The sequence below is a fragment of the Bison bison genome, unplaced genomic scaffold, assembly GCF_000754665.1.
Source record: "Bison bison bison isolate TAMUID 2011002044 unplaced genomic scaffold, Bison_UMD1.0 scf7180017864296, whole genome shotgun sequence".
NCBI classification, from domain to species: Eukaryota; Metazoa; Chordata; class Mammalia; order Artiodactyla; family Bovidae; genus Bison; species Bison bison.
In genome coordinates, this window is record NW_011494868.1 from 3,990,613 (window position 1) to 4,014,773 (window position 24,161).

Here is a 24,161-nt window from a genome sequence, read left to right on the forward strand (position 1 = left end):
GAAATGGCAACCCACTCCAGTGTTCTTGCCTGGAGAATCCCCGGGACGGGGGAGCCTGGTGGGCTGCCGTCTGTGGGGTCGCACAGAGTCAGACACGACTGAAGCGACTTAGCAGCAGCAGCAATGGGACCAGATTCCATGATCTTAGTTTTCTGGATGTTGAGTTTCAAGCCAGCTTTTTCAGTCTCCTCTTTCACCCTCATCAAGAAGCTCTTTAGTTCCTCTTTGCTTTCTGCCATTAGAATTGTATTATTGCATATTTGAGGTTGTTGATATTTCTACCGGCAACCTTGTGAGTCATCCAGCCCAGCATTTCGCATGATGTACTGTGCACACAAGTTAAAGCAGAGTGACAATATACAGCCTTGATGTACTCCTTTCTCAACTTTGAACCAGTCCGTTGTTCTATGTCCAGTTCTAACTGTTGCTTCTTGTCTTGCGTACAGGTTTCTCAGGAGACAGGTAAGGTGGTCTGGTAGTTAATCATATCATTTGAAGTTAAAGGCAATTTAATTTCTTTCCTTGTGATATTTTTGAATTGACTAGAAACTCAAACGCAGTGTTGAATATAAGCAAAGATAGTAAGAATGCCTTGTTTTATTCCGATATTTATAGAAATGCTTCTAGAGTGTCAACCTTATGGAAGGTGTTTGTGCCTGGTTTTGACCGCTGTCCTTTTATCAGATAAAGAACATTGGCTTCTATTTGTAGGTTGCCAAGAGAGGTTGACTTTTTAAAAAACCATGAATGAGGATTGTGGAGCTTATAAAATATTTTGTTTTTGGTTGCACTCTGTCTTTGCCGCTGCATGCAGCTGCTTTCTAATTGCAGTGCGTGGGCTTCTTACTGCAGTGGTTGCTGTGGTTGCAGAGCACAGGCCCTAGGCGCGTGGGCCTCAGTAGTTGCAGCTCACTAGGAATTAGTAGTGGAGAAGGCAGTGGCGCCCCACGCCAGCACTCTTGCCTGGAAACTCCCATGGACGGAGGAGCCTGGTGGGCTGCAGTCCAGGGGGTTGTGAAGAGTTGGACAAGACTCAGCGACTTCACTTTGACTTCACTTTCCTGCATTGGAGAAGGAAATGGCAACCCACTCCAGTGTTCTTGCCTGGAGAATCCCCGGGATGGGGGAGCCTGGTGGGCTGCCGTCTATGGGGTTGCACAGAGTCGGACATGACTGAAGCGACTTAGCAGCAGCAGCAGCAGCAGGAGTTAGTAGTCGTAGGCTTAGTAGTTGTGGTGCGTTGGCTTAGTAGCTGAGGCTTGTGGGATCTTCCCGGATCAGGGATGGAACCCATGTCCCCTGCATTGTCAGGCAGATTCTTATCCACTCTGTCCCCTGGAAAGTCCTCTCTTTTATTTAAATGGAATTGACTTTTATCAATTGATGCTGGGCTCTCTCTGCATTCCTGAGAACTTCGTTTGGCCATAATATATTATGTTTTTATACATTGCTGAGTTAATTTCCTAGTTTTTTCTTTAGTATGTTTATATTTACATTTATGATTGAGTTAACTGATAATTCTCTTTGCATTACTCTTCTTGGTATGAAAGCAAGGTAGGTAGGTTCCTTCTTTTTCTGTCCCCTGGCTCTGTCTTTTTAAGAGGATTGTCTATTTCTTGACTGCTTGCTAAAATTCACTCACATAATCACTGATATCTGCTGTCTTTGTGGTGGCTAAGGTTTTCAACTTCTGTGTTTTTTGGATTATATAAACTTAATTTTTTAGATTCAGTTTTGTGATTATTTCAGATTGTGTAAGTTATCCATTTTGTTATGTTTTGATATTAATTTGAAGAAGCAATCATAGCCTTGCTGTATTTTTTTTCAAGATTGTTCTGAAGCTATATTCTTTTAATATTGTTTAGTTTTTGTTCTCTTTTTCTTTATTAGTCTTACTAGATATAATTATTTTATTAGTTTTCATTTTGACTAGCTTTGTTTATTAATTTATCCACTTCTGGTTTTAACTTTTATTTTCTGATTTTTCATTTTTAGGATTGATGTTCTGTTTTTCAGACTTGCAAGTTAATTAATTGACTTGTCTGTTTTTAAAAATTAATGCTATAAATTTATGAACAAATTACCCTATGTTTTGACATACTATTATTTTATGATAGTTTCCTTCTAAATTTTATAATTTCTATTATGATTTCTTCAATAATTCAAGACTTAAGAGTGCCTTTTGGAATTTTGAAATATATATGTATGCTTTTTTTTTTTTAACACTTTTTAGTATTTATTTTTAATTTCTTTGAAATTTGTTGAAACTTCCCATTTAGCCTAGTACCATTATCATTTTTTTTTGTATTTTATGAGTAAAAAAATTAAACATTTTCCATTAAAAATTTTTTTTCTATTTGTGTTTGTGTTTAAATGTACATGAGTGACCCTACAAATTTTTCTAAGGAATTCCAGCCATAGTGATTTCCTCTCCTTGTCTTATTGGAATGTTTTTCTTCTGATTCTCAGCCTAACTTACTCTTTTTCATCCTTCAGGTTTAATTACCACCTCTTCAGAGAGAACTTTCCTGCCCCCTTTTCTAAAATAGCCCTTTTCTCCCCCATTGTTCCTTATTATGTCATATGACTTTATTTTTTAATATTAACTTGTGAAGTCACTTTAGTCGTGTCTGATTCTTTGTGACCATATGGACTGTAGTCCTCAAGGCTCCTCTATCCGTGGGATTCTGTAGGCAAGAATACTGGAGTGGGTTGCTATTTCCTTCTCCGGGGGATATTCCCTACCCAGGGACTGGACCTGCATCTCTTGTTTCCTGCATTGACAGGCGGGTTCTTTACCACTAGCGTCAACTGGGCAGCCCTTTTACTATTACCACACGTCACCTGTAGTTGTGATTTGTTTACCTGTGTTGTATGTCTTCCCCTCTATATGGCATAACTACTTATGTGATTTTAGTTCTTCCTCCATTGGTAGGAACTTTGCCCATCATGCCCTTTTGCCCATCATTTCTGGGGCACATAGTACCGTGTTTATCATACAACAGATATTCTGTGAATAGTTGTTGAAAAATGACTGCTTTCAAATGTAAATAACCATTTAGCTGCATATAACATTCTTGATAGAAAGTTTCTTTCCAAGGTCTGTATACATTTTTGTATTATTCTGTGGCTCTTATTCTTGCAAGGAAGAAAGTACACATCTGCAAAGTTTAACTTTTTTTCTTGATCAGAAAAAAAAACCACACACTTTAATTGTCAGGATATATTAATAGATAAGCAGTGTCTTGTAAACTGTAATAAAACCAGGCATTAATGTATCTTTTAAAAACAGTCCTTTACTTTTCGAGTGATTTTCATTTTTTAGAAATTCCATATTGTTTTTCTGACTTAATGACTCCTGAAAATGAAACCTAAAAGTGAAAACATAACATAATAAAATAATGGCATTAAATCACTAGTAATATGGTCCATTTGTGTTAATGGTCTGTATTTCTATACAAGTTATTATGCCCTCTTGTCTTACAAGTTTTAACTTTTTTGAAGTATAATATATAACCGTTTAAAAGATTTAACCCGAATCCCATAAATATTCTTCAAGAATTCAGACAATCACAATTAAGTTTTAAATATTTCAACGTTTGAAAATGGCCATTTTGATATAGTAGGTTACTGCTTTTCAGAGTATTAATACGTTGAAAATTTAGAATAGTTGGATTTCTTCTTTGTGTCTAACAAAGTTAGATAATACTTAGCACTACACAGATTCATGAAATATAAAAGTAGGACCTGTTGAAATAATTATGGGTTTTTGAAACTACGTTAATTCAGCTGTGTGGATGTGGATAAAAGGACACTTTACCAAGTTGTTCCCATTAGGGGTCAATAGCAGGTGCTTATTGGCTTGGGTTTGTGGATATTGCAAATAATGGACAGAAAAGGTTTTTCAAGAGACTTTTCAGATACAATTTTTTCTTATGCAATTGTCAAGAAGTTTTTAAGGGAAGTTCTTTTAAGGTTTCTCACATAAGTTTCATCAAGTGTTTCAAATTTAGATGATAAAAATCATAGGATTCCTGGTAATGGCATTACTATATGTTTTTGGCCACTAGTCGTCAGTATTGAACCATTAATTGCGACACTGCAGGCATCGTTTATTAAAGTTGCTAAACTTTGCTGAAAAATGATTATAGTATATACACATTCCTCATCTCTTATGGCTCCCTAAAAGTGCACTTGGCACAAATATTGCAACTGGAAAAAAATCTAATTATTTAACTACTGCTATTTGAAACTTAAATTTGAAACAGTGTTGCTTTCTACTATTGAAAAATAAAATATGACATATGGAGTAGTACATATTAAGACATCTGCTAAATTTAACACTAAAATTGTCCTTTCTATGCCTTTTTGTTAGTTTCTTTCATACTTTCTATTCAGAGTTATATTTCCTTTCTTTCTCTCTCTTTCCCTCCCACTAAGGAAAAATCTTTTTATGTATAGTAAAACAATTAGAGACTACAATTTGAAATGAGAATTTATTTCTCTGGGATCATATAGTCTTGTGCCATTTCCAGGTTTCATATTTCTAAGCTATACAGAAGTATTCCAAAGATACAGTCTCTAAAACAGGATTTCCTAATGATTATTTTCTTCTCCTTAGTAATCACTGCCTTTGCCCCCTGTTGTCTTCTCACCCCAGTTATATTCATTTTCCACTGATATTCTAATGTTGTTTGTTTTTCATTTGGTTAATCTTGTTTGTTTTCTTTACTTGTTAGTAGAAAAGCATTTTTTATAGCTCCATCATGACTCATTGCATTTCTAGTGAATTTACATTTCTGTTTAGTACCCTGAATCCTTTTTTTCTTTCTTTTTTAATACTACCTCTGTAGGTTTATTTATTGCCCAAGAAATGAGAAACTGCTTAGGTTTTTCTAACATATCCTTGTCTGTATTATGGTCATGTTAGAATAGTATTTGCAGCTATTACCTTCTTGTGTAGTTCTTTGATGGGCTTCATATGGCAGTGAGAAAAAGCTACGCCATTTCATGTTTATTATCTGAGGTTGAGAAAGTGAAGCCTTGCTCTCCTGTATCCATCTTGGATGTGGGGATCAAGTTGGAGTGATGCTGTGAATCAGAACTGGAAAGCCTGGGCAGACTTGGTCTCTGGAGCCCCATTTCCTGATCCTTCCCCTTCTGACTCGTGAACTTGTAGAGAAGGTGCTAAACCTTTGTGTGGCTCATCCTAAGAGTACCTCATATGATTTATTTCTTCTGAAAAATATGGCTATTCATCTTGATAGTAAAATAATTTTAATTTTATAACTTTTTTGTATGTATCTTTTATGGCCTTGCCTTCTCCATTCCTCCCATTCTTTATATCCAGTTCATTATTAAATTTTGTCAACTCTGTCTTGAAAATATTATCTTAATTGCTAACAACTCACCCGTCTATCACTTCTACCCTGACTTATTATCTTGATCTTGTGGGCACTATTGTTTCCTGCTTGGGGTAGTGGAGTAACCTCCTTGCTTCCCTTCTTAACCTCCTTGCAATCTTTTCCCCATAGAATCAGGTAATGTTACTTCTTTCTTCAAAACCCTCAGTGCTTTCCTTATCTTGTTCAGGATGAAGTCTAAAGTCTTCAGCCTACAAGGACCCTCTGATGTGGTCCCTGCCTGCCATCTTACCCTGGTGTTCTATTGTTCTTCTACTTTGCCTTATTACTTAATCTAGGGCAGTTACCCTGGCCTTGCTTTTCCAAGGATAGGCCAGGCACCCTTCCGCTTCTGGACATTTGTACTTTCCATTCCCAGAGCCAAGGATTTTCAACTTGGAAAGCAGTTGCATTGCATACACCATCTTGTCATTCACAGCTCTACTTCAGAAAAGCCTTATTAATTAGCCTACATAATATATCCCCCTTTTCCCTCCTGAGCTCCTTATCTGGCTGTATTTTTTTCTTTATAATACTTTTCCTTGTTTGCCGTCTGTCTGTCGTCTCTCCCTCTGAGCAGAAGGTAGGCACTTGGTCTGTCGTACTCATTGCTATATCTCCAGTGCCTAAAACAGTGCCTGCCATAGGCCCAGTAAGTGTCTCTTGAATGAATGTTATAAGCTATTCATTATGAAATATTCATTTGGCCAGTACCCTCACGGACCTACCACATGCCAGGTGCTGTGCTGGGGACTAGGGATTTAAAGGCTCTTAAAATGATCTATTGTGCTTTTGGGCTCCCAGTTCAGTTGGGAAAGTAGAAATGTTAACAATGAGTGTAATTTGGTGTGTTATTTCAGCTTTGCCAAGACTCCAGAGTAGCCCGTAGGGGAAATAGTTACCCTTTCTCTGCCCTTTGGGAAACTTTGAGTGAAAGAGATGGCATTTTTACTGAGACTGTGCATTTTCAAATCATTTTAGGCAGATCTTTTATGAATATGATTCTACTCTATTGCTTATTGCTGTGTAAGAAGCACTTTACCAATCTGTGGCTGAAATCCTTATTTAAATTCAGACCCACTATACTGTTGATTCAAAACATTGCTCTTTCTCTTATCATTTTATGCCATGCTAATTATTTTCTTCTCTCTTTTATGTTCATTACCTGTGGATTACTCTTTTTTTTGCAAGGTTAAACACTTTTCTGTAAGGTTGTGAAAAATCCATTAATGTCAACATGCTGAAAGAAAGGAAATAGATGGAAAAGGATGATTGGTTATTATGGGGTTTGTCTTTCAGAGTTGGTTGAACGCTATTTGGCACAGCTGGAAACGTGCAGGTCCCAGACATACAGTGTTCCTTAGTCTTCATTAGTCTTTCTCTTGATTTCTCTCCTTTCCTCCCACGTCCACCCACTCTCTTATTTAACCTAAGGTCTATTTTATAGGCATTGATCCTTTCAGATGACACCAAAACACTTTAAATATTCTGCCTGTAGGAAATGTTTTTTTTTCCCCTAAGGATGTATATTGTCACCCTGCTTATTTAACTTATATGCAGAGTACATCATGAGAAATGCTGGGCTGGATGAAACACAAGCTGGAATCAAGATTGCCAGGACAAATATCAATAACCTCAGATAAGCAGATGACACCACCCTTATGGCAGAAAGTGAAGAGGAACTAAAAAGTCTCTTGATGAAAGTGAAAGAGGAGAGTGAAAAAGTTGTCTTAAATAAAGCTCAACATTCAGAAAACTAAGATCATGGCATCTGGTCCCATCATTTCATGGGAAATAGATGGGGAAACAGTGTCAGACTTTATTTTTTGGGGCTCCAAAATCACTGCAGATGGTGATGGCAGCCATGAAATTAAAGGACGCTTACTCTTTGGAAGGAAAGTTATGACCAACCTAGATAGCATATTGAAAAACAGAGACATTACTTTGCCAGCAAAGGTCCGTCTAGTCAAGGCTATGGTTTTTCCAGTGGTCATATATGGATGTGAGAGTTGAACCATAAAGAAAGCTGAGTACATTGATGCTTTTGAACTTGGTATTGAAGAAGACCCTTTAAAGTCCCTTGGACAGCAAGGAGATCAAACCAGTCAATCCTAAAGGAAATCAGTCCTGAATATTCATTGGAAGGACTGATACTGAAGCTGAAACTCCAATACTTTGGCCACCTGATGTGAAGAACTGCCTCATTGGAAAAGACCCTGATGCTGGGAAAGATTGAAGGCAGGAAGAGAAGGGGACGACAGAGGATGAGATGGTTGGATGGCATCACCGACTTGATGGACGTGAGTTTTGAGTGAACTCTGGGAGTTGGTGATGGACAGGGAGGCCTGGTGTGCCGCGATTCATGGGGTCGCAAAGAGTCGGACACGACTGAGCGACTGAACTGAACTGAAACTTCTTACAGAAGTTGGAAGAGATCTTGGATGTTGTCTCTTTCGACCTTATATTTACTCAGTACTTGAGTTTTCATTCACAGAGCAAATTTCCTGCATGAATGGTAGATATCAGAGACAAGTCTCTACCAGCCATGTTATCTTTTTTGTATTGGGAAATACTGAGATTAATAGCTAACCAGATTAAAGATAGTTTCATTTTGATACTATTTTTCAGGAACCTATTATTTAATATACTATTTAATATTGATAAGATGAAAGTTGAACATTAGAAATGTATTCCACATCAGAGAATAGGTAATGTGTCAACTGTTAGCATGCTGCTTAAGGCCTTTGGATTCTTTTGAAGGGAGCGGTTCTGTGAGATGATGTGTAGGTGTAAGTTGTCCTAAAATTCTTACAGTCTTATTTCTAGATAATTAATGCTTATGTCTTGTTAGGCTTTTTGCTTTATTAAAAAATAATACCTAAGGCTATTATGTATTACATACTTACACTTTCCATCCTCTTTCACTTCCCCGTTTCAACTATTTTTCTCCAAAATTCTCCCATATATACTAACTTACATCTAATTATTCAAGTGGTTTTGAATTATGTGTGTTTTTCGGCATGTCCTTCTGGGTTGTTCACTGTGCTTATAGTTTCCTTGGTCGTACCCTTGTTGAAGTAAGTCCTCATATAATTTTTTGTTTCTTCTTTCCTAATCGTTTGCTCTCTAGGTTATTGAATAGTCACTAATTCTATTAGGGCCACTATGGCCTCTGCCTCATTCTTTGTTTCACCTGTTCTTTACACATCTGCTTAGGTGTTCTTGTATATCATCTCATATTCTCTTATTTATTTATAAATAACTACCCATATTGCTTCTATGAGTTGCATTTAAGTCTGACACATATTTTATGTTCATACTACATATGACTAGATCTCAAAGTAATGTTTAATCACATTTTTTTATGTGTGCTTATTTTTTCTCATCAATATTATCTCTGCAAATTATGACAAATACTGCTAACTTAAATCTGTTCAGGGACCATATGCAAATAGACATTTAATGCTATAAATGCTATGATGATAATGAAAAATGTTTGTGTTCTTGTTGACTAAACAGCTGTCTGATAATAGACTGAGGTTTTCTGAGTGCAGGACTTGTTTAATTTCTACTTTATGCTTTTCTTGAAGAGTGGAATGTTTTTATTCACATTTTCAGCAAATTTATACTAGACCATCTGTTTATAAAGCCCTTTTCCATCGTTATCAATTAATATTTATTGGGCAGCTACTGAGTGCATAGTAATATTGTGCAAACAAAGATGACTTTGCTACAGATAGGCTTATTCATAGGCTTGGTACTGTTTTATTTTGATTAGAAAAGTAAAAAACAAAACAAAACAACCCCCCCACCCTGCAATTCAAAGGCATAAAATAATATCTTCTAACTATGAACAGTGAAGGATGTTGTATATTTATAGAGCATTCTGCGCAAATACACCTAAAACTTGAGAAATTCCAAATTAAATTTCCATAATTATCTATTATCTTCTGTTTGTCAATATTTCTAACTCCATGGGCCTGCATTTAGAAAGTCAAACAAAGTATCATATTGCTCTGGGATTTCTAATAAAACTATGTGTCTCTTTTTTGAGAGGGAACTACTCAGATAAAAACAGACCCTCCACTAAGAGTGGTTGCTTTTTGAATTTGAAGGAAATCCTGGAAAGTACACTTGTTGGGCTCACATTTAACTTTACTTGCAAGATTTTTATTAAGTAAAAGGTTGCATAAAAATAAAATCCATTCCAGTAAAAGCAATGGCATTTAGGAGGGTAATACTCATTACCGTTGTTGCTTTTGAATTAAAGAAGTCAAAAGACTTGTATGTCTTTTCAGCGTACCAACTTTGTAGGCAATGATTAAGGTTTTGTTTTGCAGATTGGCAAATTTAATAATGTCTGAAGAGTGAAATCCTGATGCTAGTCAATAGGGGTTTTACTTTTGAGTTATTTTTATAGTCATGGTCGTGGATTTTCACTGATTCATCCATGGTCTCTGGCCTACTTAGTCTTCCATGTGGCCTTGGGCTAAAGTTTAGGGTAAAGACACTGGCCATGCAAGAGAGCAAAGGGAATTGGCTCTCATGGTGATTGAACCCGTGACCTCGGTTGACTTCTTTGGCACAGGACATCCTAACCAGTCACAGCCTCCATAAATATGAATGTAATGGAAGCAATGAGTTTGTTTATTCATCAGAGAAAATAGGTCCATAATATGTACCCATCTGTCCTACCACAGTAGTTCCTATGAAAGCTCTTTGGATTCCTGAAATCATAATCACCATATGATAAAAAGAAGAAGAAAAAAGAAAAGACATCTAGGCCATTCTCAAACAGAAGCTTTGAGTTTTATGCTGTCAAGACCTCAGGTATCTTTAAAGAACATTATTTAAGACTTTGCTTACCATCAGAAGTTATAGCAGTGTGCTTAACTACTGATAAATCTTGCTTAACCACTTGGTATTACTCTACTCTTTGAAAAACAGGAATGACTGCAACTTGTGACTCTTCACTATGTGCTTACTGCTTCAGTATGGAAAATACACGTAGTTCAGCTGGCAGCAGGGTTTTAGAATCTTCCCCTTTGCTTTCCCCCAAATCTATATGGTGTCACAGTGGTAATGATCAGTATCCGATTCCCTTGGACTTCTCTCACACAGTTCTACTTTCACTTATTTAAGTGTTTTAAAATCATAGATGTTGGTATAGAATTTTTGTTCCTTGGTTACGGCTGAAAATAAATTTCTTTGAACAATTTAAGTAATATTCACTCTGCTGTCTTTGAGTTAGATATTGGCTCAGGGATTTAGAAGATGAATGTATTGTTTTCTGCCTTGAAAAGAAACTTAATTTTTTTTTTGTTTGTTTTGTTATGGTTTTTGTTGGCACAGATAATCCCCAACTGGATGAACTTAAAGGCTAAAATTTTCCATGACTTTAGCTAGTTTTCATGTGGGAGGAATCTCTGACTTGATTTAGGAAAAAACAAAATTTAGAAATTCACAGAACTTGATAGAAATAAAATCTATGTTAATTTAAATGAGTAGTACTAGTTATGAGCAATAAAATCCTGCTGTATTATGCATATATATTCCTTTTCAAAATATGTATTTTTCTATTGATGTTTGATAGTTTTGGAGCTATGATTTAGGTTTACAGAAGAGAATTTTGGAAATAGCAGACTTTTGTCTTTTAAAAAATTCCACTCAAGTCAGGTTCCAATTATAGTGTTTTATACATACTGAGTACTTAATAATGTTTTTCTTTGATGTGAAATATAACATGTCCCTAAAGCTTTTGATTTTTTAAAATACATAAATATAAACAACTTACAACTTCAATTTATAGCTTATGTGGTCTAGTTGGCATCAAAATATGGTGGCTCAGTGGTAAATAATCTACCTGCCAATGCAGGGAATGTGAGTTCAATCACTGGATCAGGAAGATCCCCTGGAGAAGGAAATGGCAACCTTCTCTGGTATTCTTGCCTGGGAAATCCCATGAACAAAGGAGCCTGACGGGCTACAGTCCGTGGGGTTGCAAAAGAGTAGGACATGACTTAGCGACTAAACAACAACCACAATTACTATATTATGAAGTTTAAAATATTTCCTGATTTTTATTTTGTACTTACATGAACAATTATAAAAAGTAAATGACTTATGAAGTCATGAAAAGATATAGAAGAACCTTAAAGGCATATTACTATGTGAAAGAAGCTAGTTTGAAAAGATCACAGATTGTATGATTTTGACTAAATGACTTTCTGGGGGGAAAAATATGGAGATAGTAAAGAGCATCAAGTTGGGGTAGAGAGGGGAGAGATGAATAGGTGGATCACAGGGGACTTTTTTAGGATAGTGAAATTACTGTTTATGACACTATAATGATGCACACTTGTCATTATACATTTGTCCAAACCCATAGAACGTATGACAGCAAGTGAACCTTATGTAACCCATGAACTTTGGGTCATTATAATGCATCAATTTAGGTTCATTACTTGTAACAAATGTACCATTTTGTTGGAGGATGTCGATAATTGGGGAGGTTATGCCTGTATGTGGACTAAGGGTATGTGGGAACTGTACCTTCCTCTTAATTTGACTGTGAACTTAAAACCACTCTAAAAAATAAGGGTTAAAAAAAAAAATATATATATATATATATATAAACACAAATATATATACACATATATAAATACATACACACATATATATTAAGAGCAACTGTTATAATTTTCAGTAATATGACTTTTTCATTTTTCATTTTTACTGGAGAAAAAGAAAATATGACTTAAACGTTTGTACCTTTAATATACTATTACAGACCTGTTGTTCAGTATGAGCACAGACTTGTTTTTCTGTAGTCCTGTTAGCTTACCGGTGAAAACTGTTGGTTTGTCATCCGCATGTTCTTGCTCTTGTAACCAATGGCGTGCAGTTGTAGCACTGCTGAGTGACTAGGGTGAGACAGGATGGCTTATGCTCATGATTGTTTTTGAAATTTCAGTGGCCTGTGTGGGTAATTAACATGTGACCTTTATTTCATTCCAGCTCCATCATTCTTACCCAGGCTGTGCTGGTCCATTTAAAGTGGACAAAAGGCCTTTAGTTCCTTCTTTGTTCTACATTTTTGAGTGTGTTATTTTTTAGAACCTCTTGATAAACATGCCTATTGTCAAAGTTGTGGGAGTTTTTTGGTCAGACGAAATGTCTGCAAACATTTTCTTTTTCCCCTTTCCCCTATTCTTTTAAAGGAAAGACTCCTTTTTTTTTTTTTGATTATATTTAACTGTGAGAATTCAGAAGCATCAGCCTCTAAAGAACATAAGTAGTACAAAACTCACTATGTTAGTCTTTTTAATGGAAATAGGCACACTTAAGGAAAAGAAGAAAAGTTGTTATTAAAGGTTTAAATGTGCTCTAGGGACCCTCTATTAAGGCCAGTGTTGTTGCTGTGATCTTAAATATGTAAAAGACAATCTGAATCCAGAAGCAGGGCACATGATAGCTTTATAGCTAAACTGCTTTTAAGAAAAAAAACAAGTTTTAAAGGGCAAAATAACACAGTAATAGAAATTCATTGGCTTGTGAATTTTTTTCCTCTTTATAACTACTTTTACTGGGTCAGTTTTCAATATAATTCTAAGTTGCTTGATCTAAGTCAAATGGAAAAGAAATCCAGTGTGGCCTTTCATTTTTAAAAGAGGTAGTAAATGAATTAAAGTTTGTTACTAAGGTTTAAAGAAATGACTTGTAATTTTGATTTAGTTAATGTTAAACTATTTCTCTTTGACTGTTACCTGTGTTTCCAAAATTTAAAGTGCATTAATGTATCTATTTACTAGGTCTTAAGAGTTAGACCTCTTTTGGTCTTTCATTTTAAACTAATGTAGAAAATGTAGAAAATAGGTTCAGCGTTTTGGGCTAGAATATTGCTTGTGTGTTACTTGTTTACTGGCTTATGTTGTATAGGTAGTAGAAATAATGTTTTAAGTTAACGAGATTTCTAAATAATATGGTTGAAATAGAGTAATTTTCTTTGGGTTGCTTCTCAATACCTCACTTTTGCTCCTCCACTGAAAACAATAAAGTTTAAGTTCTTGTTGCCTCAGTTTTCTGAGACTTAAATATCCTTAGAGGAGCAGTCCCTAACCTTTTGGTACCAGGAACCGGTTTCATGGAAGAAAATTTTTCCACATACTGGGGTTGGAGTGGGGATGGTTTCGTGATGATTGAAGCAATTACATTTATTGTGCACTTTATTTCTATTAATATTACATCAGTTCCACCTCAGTTCATCAACCATTAGACCTTGGAGTTTGGGGATCCCTGCCTTAGAATAAAAGGAGAAATAAGAAAGGCATTAGATGATGTTTTAGACATAAAGTAGAGCTACAATAGAAACATATGTTATTTTGGAAAAGTGATAAAATTAACTGGAAAGTGAGGAGGAAAGTATTATTGCAGATTCTTAGATATCCAAGAGAATTAGAGATTCTTTTATTCAACCAGCTCATATATGGAAATTCAAATTTAAAAACAAAATAGTTGACTTTCAGAAGAATTATGTTTTTCTAGGGCATAATCCTAAAGGAAATCAGTCCTGAATATTCACTGGAAGGACTGATGCTGAAGCTGAAGCTCCAATACTTTTGCCACCTGATGCGAAGAACTGATTTATTGGAAGAGACCCTGATGCTGGGAAAGATTGAAGGCAGGAGGAAAAGGGAACGACAGAGGATGAGATGATTGGATGTTATCACCAACTCAAAGGACATGAGTTTGAGCAAGCTCCGGGAGTTCGTGATGAACAGGGAGGCCTGGTGTGCTGCAGTCCATGGGGTCTCAAAGAGTCGGACATGACTGAGCAACTGGACTGAGGGCATAAGTCCATGTACTAGGAAACACAATTTGATTAAAGTTCAACTTACTGATATTCCTTTCACATCAAGTAAAATGACTAACATTTATACTAATTATAAGATACAAAAATTAAATACCTATTAGTATGAGAACGTAGCCTTCCTAAGTGATCAGTGGAAAAAAATAGAGGAAAACAACACAATGGGAAGGACTAGAGATCTCTTCAAGAGAATTAGAGATACCAAGGGAGCATGTCATGCAAAGATGGGCTCAATAAAGGGCGCAAATGGTATGAACCTAACAGAAGCAAAAGAGATTAAGAAGAGGTGGCAAGAATACACAGAAGAATACACAGAAAAGATCTCAATAACCCACATAACCACAATGGTGTGATTGTTCAGCTTGAGCCAGACATCCTGGAGTCCGAAGTCAAGTGGGCCTTAGGAAGCATCATTACAAACAAAAGCTAGTGGAGGTGATGGAATTCTAGTTGAGCTATTTCAAATCCTAAAAGATGATGCTGTGAAATCAAAAAAGCAAGAGGGTTCCAGAAAAACATCTACTTCTGCTTCATTGATGACACAACAAACTCTGGAAAATTCTTCAAGAGATGGGAATACCAGACCTGCCTCCTGAGAAATCTGTATGCAGGTCAAGAAGCCAACAGTTAGAACTGGACATGTAACAATGGACTGGTTCCAAATTGGGAAAGGAGTATGTCAAGGCTGTATATTGTCACCTTGGTTATTTAACTTATATGCAGAGTACATCATGAGAAATGCTGGGCTGGATGAAACACAAGCTGGAATCAAGATTTCCCGGAGAAATATCAATAACCTCAGATATGCAGATAACACCACCCTTATAGCAGAAAGTGAAGAGGAACTAAAGAGTCTCTTGATGAAAGTGAAAGAGGAGAGTGAAAAAGCTGGCTTAAAACTCAATATTCAAAAAACTAAGATCATGGCATCCAATCCCATCACTTGTTGGCAAATAGATGGGAAACAATGGAAACAGTGACATACTTTATTTTCTTGGGCTCCAAAATTGCTGCAGATGGTGACGGCAGCCTTGAAATTAAAAGACACTTGCTCCTTGGAAGAAAAGCTATGACCAACCTAGACAGCATATTAAAAAGCAGAGGCTTAAAAAGCAGAGACAGGATATTAAAACCATCTAGACAAAGCTATGGTTTTTCCAGTAGTCATGTATGGATGTGAGAGTTGGACCATAAAGAAAGCTGAGCGCATTGATACTTTTGAACTTGGTATTGAAGAAGACCCTTGAAAGTCCCTTGGACAGCAAGGAGATCAAACCAGTCAATCCTAAAGGAAATCAGTCCTGAATATTCATTGAAAGGACTGATGCAGAAGTTGTAACTCCAATCCACCTCATATGAAGAACTGCCTCATTGGAAAAGACCCTGATGCTGGGAAAGATTGAAGGCAGGAGGAGAAGGGGATGACAGAGGATGAGATGGTTGGATGGCATCATCGACTCGATGGACATGAGTTTCAGCAAGCTCCAGGAGTTGGTGATGGACAGGGAAGCCTGGTGTGCTGCAGTCCATGGGGTAGTAAAGAGTTGGAATCGACTGAGTGACTGAACTGATGTGATGAGAATGAAAAGTAATTATTTGCCAACTGCCCTGTAAGGGGATCCTGGATCCTGGTAACTTTTCTTTATGGAGTGAGGAAAGCGGGGATGTTGGACATGGTAACCAGTGTAAGTGTTCAAAGTTGAGAACTGGAATAGAGCACATTGCTCTGTATAACTTGGGGAGGGATATTTAGAAGCCATTTGGGAATATCTAGAAGCTGAAAAGAAACCAAACAATGAAGCTGAAGAAAGATGGAGGAGAACTGGGGAGAAAGAGAGTTCCTGATGAGTAAAATAGGAGAATTAGGATTAGATGGAGACTTGACGAGTGTACTCCATCCACTGATATGGTCTTACATAAATTCTACATTACCCATTAATGTTTTTGGTGCAGGTAGGTTATCTGGAGGAGAGTGCAGAGGGGTTCAACTTTCTACTTAGCAGTGAGCACTGGCCTGTGAGTTAACATATCAGGAATCTGGGTTGCATTTTGTAGGCCAAAAACATACTGGTAATGTTACATTAGGTCTGATTTTAAGCTTAAATTGGTGGGTGAAATTTAAGCATACTTGCACAGCTCAAATTGTCTACCAGAATATTACTTTAGTGATTTTAAGGTATTTCCACATATTCTTTGATATTCTCCCACTGGGAAGTGGAGCTTAACTCTTCTCCCTTTGATTGTGGGCTGGACTTAATGACTTGCTTCTAACAGGGTCTGAAAAGGAAAGAATACTAACTTTATGGCAGGGAGATTTGGCAGCTACCACCCTGCACTAAACAAGTGATCAAGGTTATCCTTGCTAGTCCTGAGTCATGTTATCATGTTCCCTACAGCGTAATGCTCTGAGAAGGGCACTTACCTTTGGATATTCTGTTCCTATATTTATGAGCTCTGTCTAATTATGAGAAGACATCAGAAAAACCCATATTGAAGGATGTTCTATGAAATATCTGTCTTGAAGATACTTGAAGTATTTTCTCTTTGAAAATACTGAAATCGTAAAAGGAAGAAAAGATTGAAAAACTTCCCCAGATCAGAGGAGACTAAAGAGATAAGATGCTCTGAAGTGTCTTGAATAAAGACCATATGATAAGTTGAATAAAACCTGTAGTTGAATGGTTTTGTAACAGTTTTGACATCTTTGTTTTGATAAACCTACCATTGTTATGTAAGATGTTAATTTTAGGGAAAGCTAGGTGAAAGATATATGGGAATTCTAAGCTGTCTTTACAATTGTACTGTAAATCTGAATTATCAAAAATAAAACCATTCAGAGGATTTTTTCCCTAAGGAAAAGTCTAAAATGATGTCTTTGGAAAACAGGAAAGGGTTATTAACTCTTTGACATAAACCCCCAAATAAATATTCATTTTCCGACATCACTATATCATAATAATTGTTTCTTTCAGAAAGAAAGACAGCTTGGTGTTTGAGAAAATGTAGTGGTTAAGAAAGGTGGGAGAAATCTGGGAAACTTTAATGTAGGTGATGAACAGAGTTGGCCAGTTGTAAACTGCAGTTGTTATTCAGGAATTATAAAGGGATGTTTATTCATCCATTAAATAACATATGTTTACCACCTAAAATGTGCCAAGAATTGTGTTAGTGTTAAAATGTGATCATGACAGATGGGGTCCCTGGCTTTCTGAAGCTTATACCATAGTGACAACAAACCTTTTGCAGTTCTCTTTGGAAATGTAAAGTTCTAGATAAACAAGGAATATTTGAATGCCTATCTATGTAAGTTAAAATGAGCATATAAATGAATTAAGCTTTTAAAAAAATTGACTTAAACTAAGGTATGTGAACACTTGGAAAATGTTAATATGTCTTTCTTGTTTGTTTGGTGTAAAATGTGATAGGATTTTTAAATTCTAAGTTTTGGAGCTCATGAGAAAAGGACAGAAATGTATTAATTCCAGTTAGTAAAATGGAAACATTTCTTCCCTGGAGAATTTTTGGAGTTTGAGTTCTTAAGTAAGTTAAATTCCTTAGAGTGGCGGCATGAAGTTAAGCCAGGTTTATAAAGGTGCCTCCTTCTGTTTTCAGTAAGCAGAGGTGGAAACAGTTTGAAACATGAATATGTACAAAATCTTACTGGAAGGACGTTAGCAGCTACTGGCTGAAGGTTGAAGAGTCTTCCAAGGTGGATTTTGAATTTGGCTTTGGAAGTGAATGACTCTCATATTTGGGACAGGCTCATCTTTCTGGAAGTTTTTTATGGCCTTAAGTGATGCCACCTGGCTTGGGTGGGCCTTCAGTGCATACCCATTTGAAATGGCTTCTGCTTAGGAGTTTGAATCCAGAAGGGGAGCCTGGGGAGCCTGACTGTTTATAATTTGATCAAACTTATCATCTGCCTGAAGAAGTCTCCTCCCTGTGGAAAAGCCCAGGCTGGTTTTTAAAAGTTCAAAGAAAAAGTATTGAAAAGATAACCAACTGAGTTTCACTTACTAAAGAAAAAAAAGGTGAGGGGTGGCTAGGTTGGAATGATGATGTTGGGGAATAAGATAGTTCAAATATTATTAAATGAATTCATGAAAAATATAGCAATAATTTGTATCTTTTTTTCTTCAAATTTTCCCTCCTTCCCTCTCCCTCTTTCTCTCTCTCTCTCTCACACACACACACACAGACGTTAGGTGGAATTAGACTGAAGAAGCAAGGAAAGAATAGAGATGCAGTAATTCTCAAATTTCTAGGATAATTTTTTCAGGAAAAATTTCTAAACACATCCCACCAGCCAAAAACAAGTAGGTTATACATATATAAGTAAGTATTATTACAAATTTTACTTAACTTACAATAAAGAACAAGTATCAAACATCAAAATCACTTGGTAGCTACCTGAAAAATGTTATGATTTGTAATACTTTATCAATTGTTAGCAGTTTTGTAATCATGATTGTTGATGTTTAATCACTGTGTCATGTCCTACTCTCTTGTGACCCCATGGACTGCAACCCACCAGGCTCCTCTGTCCATAGGATTTCCCAGGCAAGAACAACTGGAACTGGAGTGGGTTGCTATTTCCTTCTCCAGGGGAATCTTCCTGACCCAAGGATCAAACCCATGTCTCCTGCATCTCCTGCACTGGCAGGTGGATTCTCTACCTCTGAGCCACCTGGGAAGTCCCCTTTTAATGCTTTAAAAGTATCAAATTATTTAGTCTTCATATTCACTCTGTGCTTAATACTGTTATTTCAACATGGAGAGGCAATACCATTCAGGGTTAAGAGGCAGACAGCCCGAATCTACTTCCTGTCTCTGTCATGAACTAGATGAATGACCTTGAGCAAAGTATTCAATTCTTTGTAACTCCAGCTTCCCTCTTAATAAAATGGCTTTAATGATAACTCATGGAATTTTCATAAAAATTAAATATAAGTATTTAGTATGTAGAATATATTAACATTTACTTTATGTAAGAAGAAGAAGAATGCCTGACCACAGCACTCTCAAGTATTATTACATTATTTATACTCAAACCAAAACTACTCTGCATTTTTGGGTTTCCCTGCTGGCTCAGTGGTGAAAATTCCACCTGCCAGTGCAGGAGACTCGGGTTCAGTCCCTGGGTTGGGAAGATCACCTGGAGAAGGAAATGGCAATCCACTCCAGTATTCTTGCTTAGAAAATCTCATGGACAGAGGGGCCTGGCAGGCTACAGTCAATGGGGTTGCAAAAGAGTCAGACACAACTTAGCAACTAACCAACAACTCTGCCTTTTTCTTTAATTGTTTTTATTATTGAGAGTAGGAGCCGTGCAGAGGGAGCAGTAATCTCATGGATAGGGGTCCATGGTTATTCTGTATACACATGTTTATGCGCTTTGGAGATATTTGTGGGATATGTGAGTAAATGAAATCGAAATGTGATTGATTATATTTGTTTCAAAACAACAGTTTTATCATGTTTTGCTGTTTGCCTAAAAATAATTTTTCTTTTGAGCATCATAGAACTTGTTGGAAAAGAGATCTGGAAATTTGGCTTTTCTCAATTTTGATGGTCTCCACACATGTACCTTTTTAAGTCTAAATGCTCAAAGTGTCAAACATTTTTTTAAACAAATGGATTGTTTTTTAGATGAAAGATTGCTCTTAGTATAAACTTTTTTCTCAAGTTTAATTTTGTTTTAACATAGATACAAACCAAAACAAACACTTTTGTGGTTAAGTTTTGAAGTTTGTATTTTTGTAAAGTTCCTTTTCTTCATTTTATTAAAGAGAGAAAAATGGAAAAAAAAATCAAAAGGAAAAAAGGAAGAAAGTTAAAAGGAAAAAATATTTATTTAAGAGAGAGAAAAAAAGAATACTTTTTTTTGCTGTATGTGAAGTAAGGTTTGAAGAGCCAGTTATATGTTGTGATAAAATGTCATACATGCAATAATGATGCAACCAGCATCTTTCTACCTTGATTTTTTTTTTTTCCAGAATTTGAAAAGGTAGTCAACTGGTTTTTGGTATCATATCAGAATAGTTGAACAGATAATATAACTTGTAAATACTGTTATTTCTGCAGGCTGTAAAATTTGTTTCCAAGAAAATTGTTAGCTGTCTAAGTTCTCTGAATGTGTTATAAAATTCCCAAAGATGGGAAAAAATGAAATTAAGTCGAACTTGATTAGGTAGATTGGAAAGGTGTTTATATTTGATCCCCAGCAAAGTGATCTTAGGACTTGAGTGAATGAGCAGGTTGTAATTCATGTGTATGTTTTGGGCAATTCATAATCATCTGCCTCAGCTTCTTCTTAATAAATCCTTTTGGAATATTAATAGTGTTTATTTTCCCATTCTGTCTTTCTAGGCACTGAAGAAACAAGAAGCTAAAGCAGAGGAGAATGAAGGAGAAATGAAAAATAAGCTAAGACAAACAGAAAGTGAGAAGAGTAAAGTAAGATTCTGAAAATCGTCTTTCAAAGAGTACTAATGTTTGGGGCCACTGACGCTCACTGGATGTCCTGAGGTCATTTGCTCATTAGTGCAGCGAGGCCTTTATGTCTTGGTGTGGAATCCCTTGGCCTCAGGGCTCTGCCGCTCTCTGCTATTTGCTCTTGGAAACATGCACAGGTCGTTTGCTGCCTTGTCTTCTGGCCACTTTACTTTTTCAGACGGGGGTTAAACATGGCCATTCCTTGTTGGAGAACATTTAAAGAGCTTGACTTTGCTGCAGGGTTAGGAAAGACCTGTTGTTTAAAGGCTGAGTATTTTGCATCTGTTCATTTTCATTACAGAAGATAAAAATAAGCAGCCTCGTTCTGAAAAATCCTCTGTTCTTATTAAATATTAAGAACCTTTGCTATATATTCATGTCTGTGAACCTGCAGAGTCTAGCCCTTTAGAACTGGAAGGTGATTCAGAGGCCAAACAACTCTCTTCAATTTGCACATGAGTAGGTTTTAAGCTGAGCCCAGAGTAATAAATGATAAAGTGAAAATTTGCCCCCGCTGTAATATTCTTTATCCCATTCTTTATCTTTTCCGTTTGCCTTTGCCTCCTTTATTTCACCAAATCCGTAGAGTTCCATGATGCGTTTCTGCTGCCTTCATGGTGGTAAGCAAGATGTGTCGGGCCATCACGCTTGCCCTTTGGGAGCTGAGACAGCTGACATTACCCAGGAAATATGACCAGGGTAGGCCCTGGTAGATTTTCAAACTACTTTGACTTCAGGGTGATTTCTTCCCTTTTTATTTAGCCATGGAAACAAGAGAACTGGTCAGGTAATGTTTTGTGTGGATTCTCTGCCTCTACAGGTACTTTACAGCTGGCTTAGAGTTGACCTTTGACCAGTGTGGGCTTAGGAACCCTGACCCTCTGTGAAGTCTAAAATCCGAGTATAAAATGTAGTTGGCCCTCTGTATTTGCAGTTTAGCTACACTTCCACACCTGTGAATTCAACACACTGGGGATCCTGTAATACTGTGGTGTTCCAGTTCAGTTCTGTTCAGTCGCTCAGTCATGTCCGACTCTTCGTGACCCCATGAATCGCAGCACGCCAGGCCTCCCTGTCCATCACCAACTCCCAGAGTTCACTCAGACTCACATCCATCGAGTCAGTGATGCCATCCAGCCATCTCATCTTCTGTTGTCCCCTTCTCCTCCTGCCCCCAATCCCTCCCAGCATCAGAGTCTTTTCCAATGAGTCAACTTGACCTGGGGAGTTCCTCTTTCAGTATCCTATCATTTTGCCTTTTCATACTGTTCATGGGGTTCTCAAGGCAAGAATACTGAAGTGGTTTGCCATTCCCTTCTCCAGTGGACCACATTCTGTCAGATCTCTCCACCATGACCCGCCCGTCTTGGGTTGCCCCACAGGCATGGCTTAGTTTCATTGAGTTAGACAAGGCTGTGGTCCTAGTATGATTGTAAACTGTGGTGTTTACAATTAAAAAAAAAAAATCCGTATGTAAATGGACTTCTGCAGTTCTAACCTATGTTGTTCAAGGGCCAGCTCTACTTTAAAAAATATGTGATGTTTATTTTCTGAGCTGCATGTATGGTATTTAAAAAGCTTATATAATTGGATTAGAAAATTGTTTTGAAATAATAATAGGTCTGTAGAGGTTGCAAAATAAAATGTGCCCTGTGCCCTTTACCCAATTATTTTCAATGGTAACATTTTGTTTTATTGCCATCCAGTATCAAAACCAGCGAATTGACACTTGCAATGCATCCAGCTTATGCAGATTTCACCAGTTTTATTGTGTCTGTGTCGAGTGAGGCTGTGTGTGTGCTTTTTTGTGTGTGCTTATCTCATTGCCGCCACAGTCAAAGCACAGAACTGTTCCATCACCACAGTGCTCCCCTATGCTTCTCCTTAGTAGCCACCTCGACCACATGCACAATTTCTGAAGGACTAATGTATAGATTGTAGTTTGTTCAAATGAAGTGATAATTTAGGATAACTATTAAAATCGAAGCACTTAATAACATCTTAATCCAAACTTGTGATTTCACAAAATGACCTTACCCTTACAAATTGCAAGCATGTCCAGCATATATAAGCTCTGGATTTTTAGCAAACATTTTTTCCATTTGAAAGGGGAGGAAAAATGATTTTCCCTTTACAAACCTTTTAGTTCTTTGGCTGGTCTAATAATTAAATTGATATCAAGCAGATTAATAGGAGCAAAAGCGTTTAATTTTGTTCGTATGGGAGCCCCACAAACATACGAGATACAAAGGCAGCCAGGCAATTGAAATTGAAGCTTATCTCCCATCCTGAGCTAAGGAAAGGAATAGGGGCCTGGGACTTCAGAGGGAAGGAAGGCAGTTCAGAGGAAGTGAGAAGGGTGGGTTATGGTTAACAGATGTTTGCCCTGGCACGCAGGTATATCTTTCAGATACAGAGAGTATCTTTAGTAATAGCTCTTTTCCTGGTACAGACCTGCTTTCTAAATTTTTTTATGCAGTTAAGGGGAAGATGAAAAGCTTTTCCTGAGTCTGCTGGGCTTTGCTTACCATCAGCTCACAATAATACTTGAGCCAAAGAAGTGTACTTTGGGGTGGCATATTTTTCTCCCCTTTACATCCTGTTATATTTTTCAACTTGAAATTAGCTAGGCACAGTGACTTTGTAGCGTATTTAGTTACCTAACTGGCACATTTTCTGTGAGTATTATCTAATGGCAGTATTATTAGGGAAATTTAAAATGTCTTATTCTGAATTGAGATACTTCAAAATTTTTGAAATGTTATGAATATTGGAAATATTAGGAGTATAAGACTATTAAGAATATAAAGTAGTCACCAACTGGATGAAATATACCTTGAGTCATTGGGTGCCTGAAATTTTTATTCTAATTTAGTTCATATGATACTACATGTAGTAATTTAAAGAAAAAAATCGCTTTAGACTTTTGCATTAAAATGATTTAAAACTGAAGGGAGCTCAGAGATTGTCTTATATAAAACCCTTATTTTAGAGATAACAAAAAGGAGGCCTTTAAGGAAAGACTATTTAAACAGGTCATAATTGAGATGAAACTGACTAGAGTGCAGACCTCCTGCAGTCTGGTCTGCTTCAGTTTTTGTTATTTAATTACCATTATTTTAATGGGAACATTGATATGTGTTTATCACAAGATGTTTATCTTTTTATATTAGCTGTAAAAGTCTGAAAACCTTTTCACTTTTCTCCTCTTAAACTATGCCTGTAATAATTTAGTTTTCTTCTGCCCCACTGGACATTTTTCCTTATCCTTTGATGAAACTCTAGCTTCAACAGGAATTGGAGCTATCTCGAAGGTTACTGAATCAGTCAGAAGGCAGCAGAGAAACACTTTTGCATCAGGTAAGTATGCAAGCTATGATAATCTGCTTTTACAT

At 36.7% G+C, this 24,161-nt stretch overlaps 1 protein-coding gene across 4 annotated transcripts in view; it reads left to right on the plus strand.

The window, feature by feature from the left end:
* Positions 1 to 24,161, plus strand: part of CEP128 (centrosomal protein 128kDa) — a 233,275-nt gene that overhangs the window by 91,691 nt on the left and 117,423 nt on the right. For all 4 annotated transcript variants that reach the window (XM_010850882.1, XM_010850881.1, XM_010850884.1 and 1 more), the window contains 2 exons: positions 20,641 to 20,727; positions 24,052 to 24,126. In XM_010850882.1, coding sequence (XP_010849184.1) covers positions 20,641 to 20,727; positions 24,052 to 24,126 — 162 coding nt within the window. The remainder of the gene's footprint in view (positions 1 to 20,640; positions 20,728 to 24,051; positions 24,127 to 24,161) is intronic.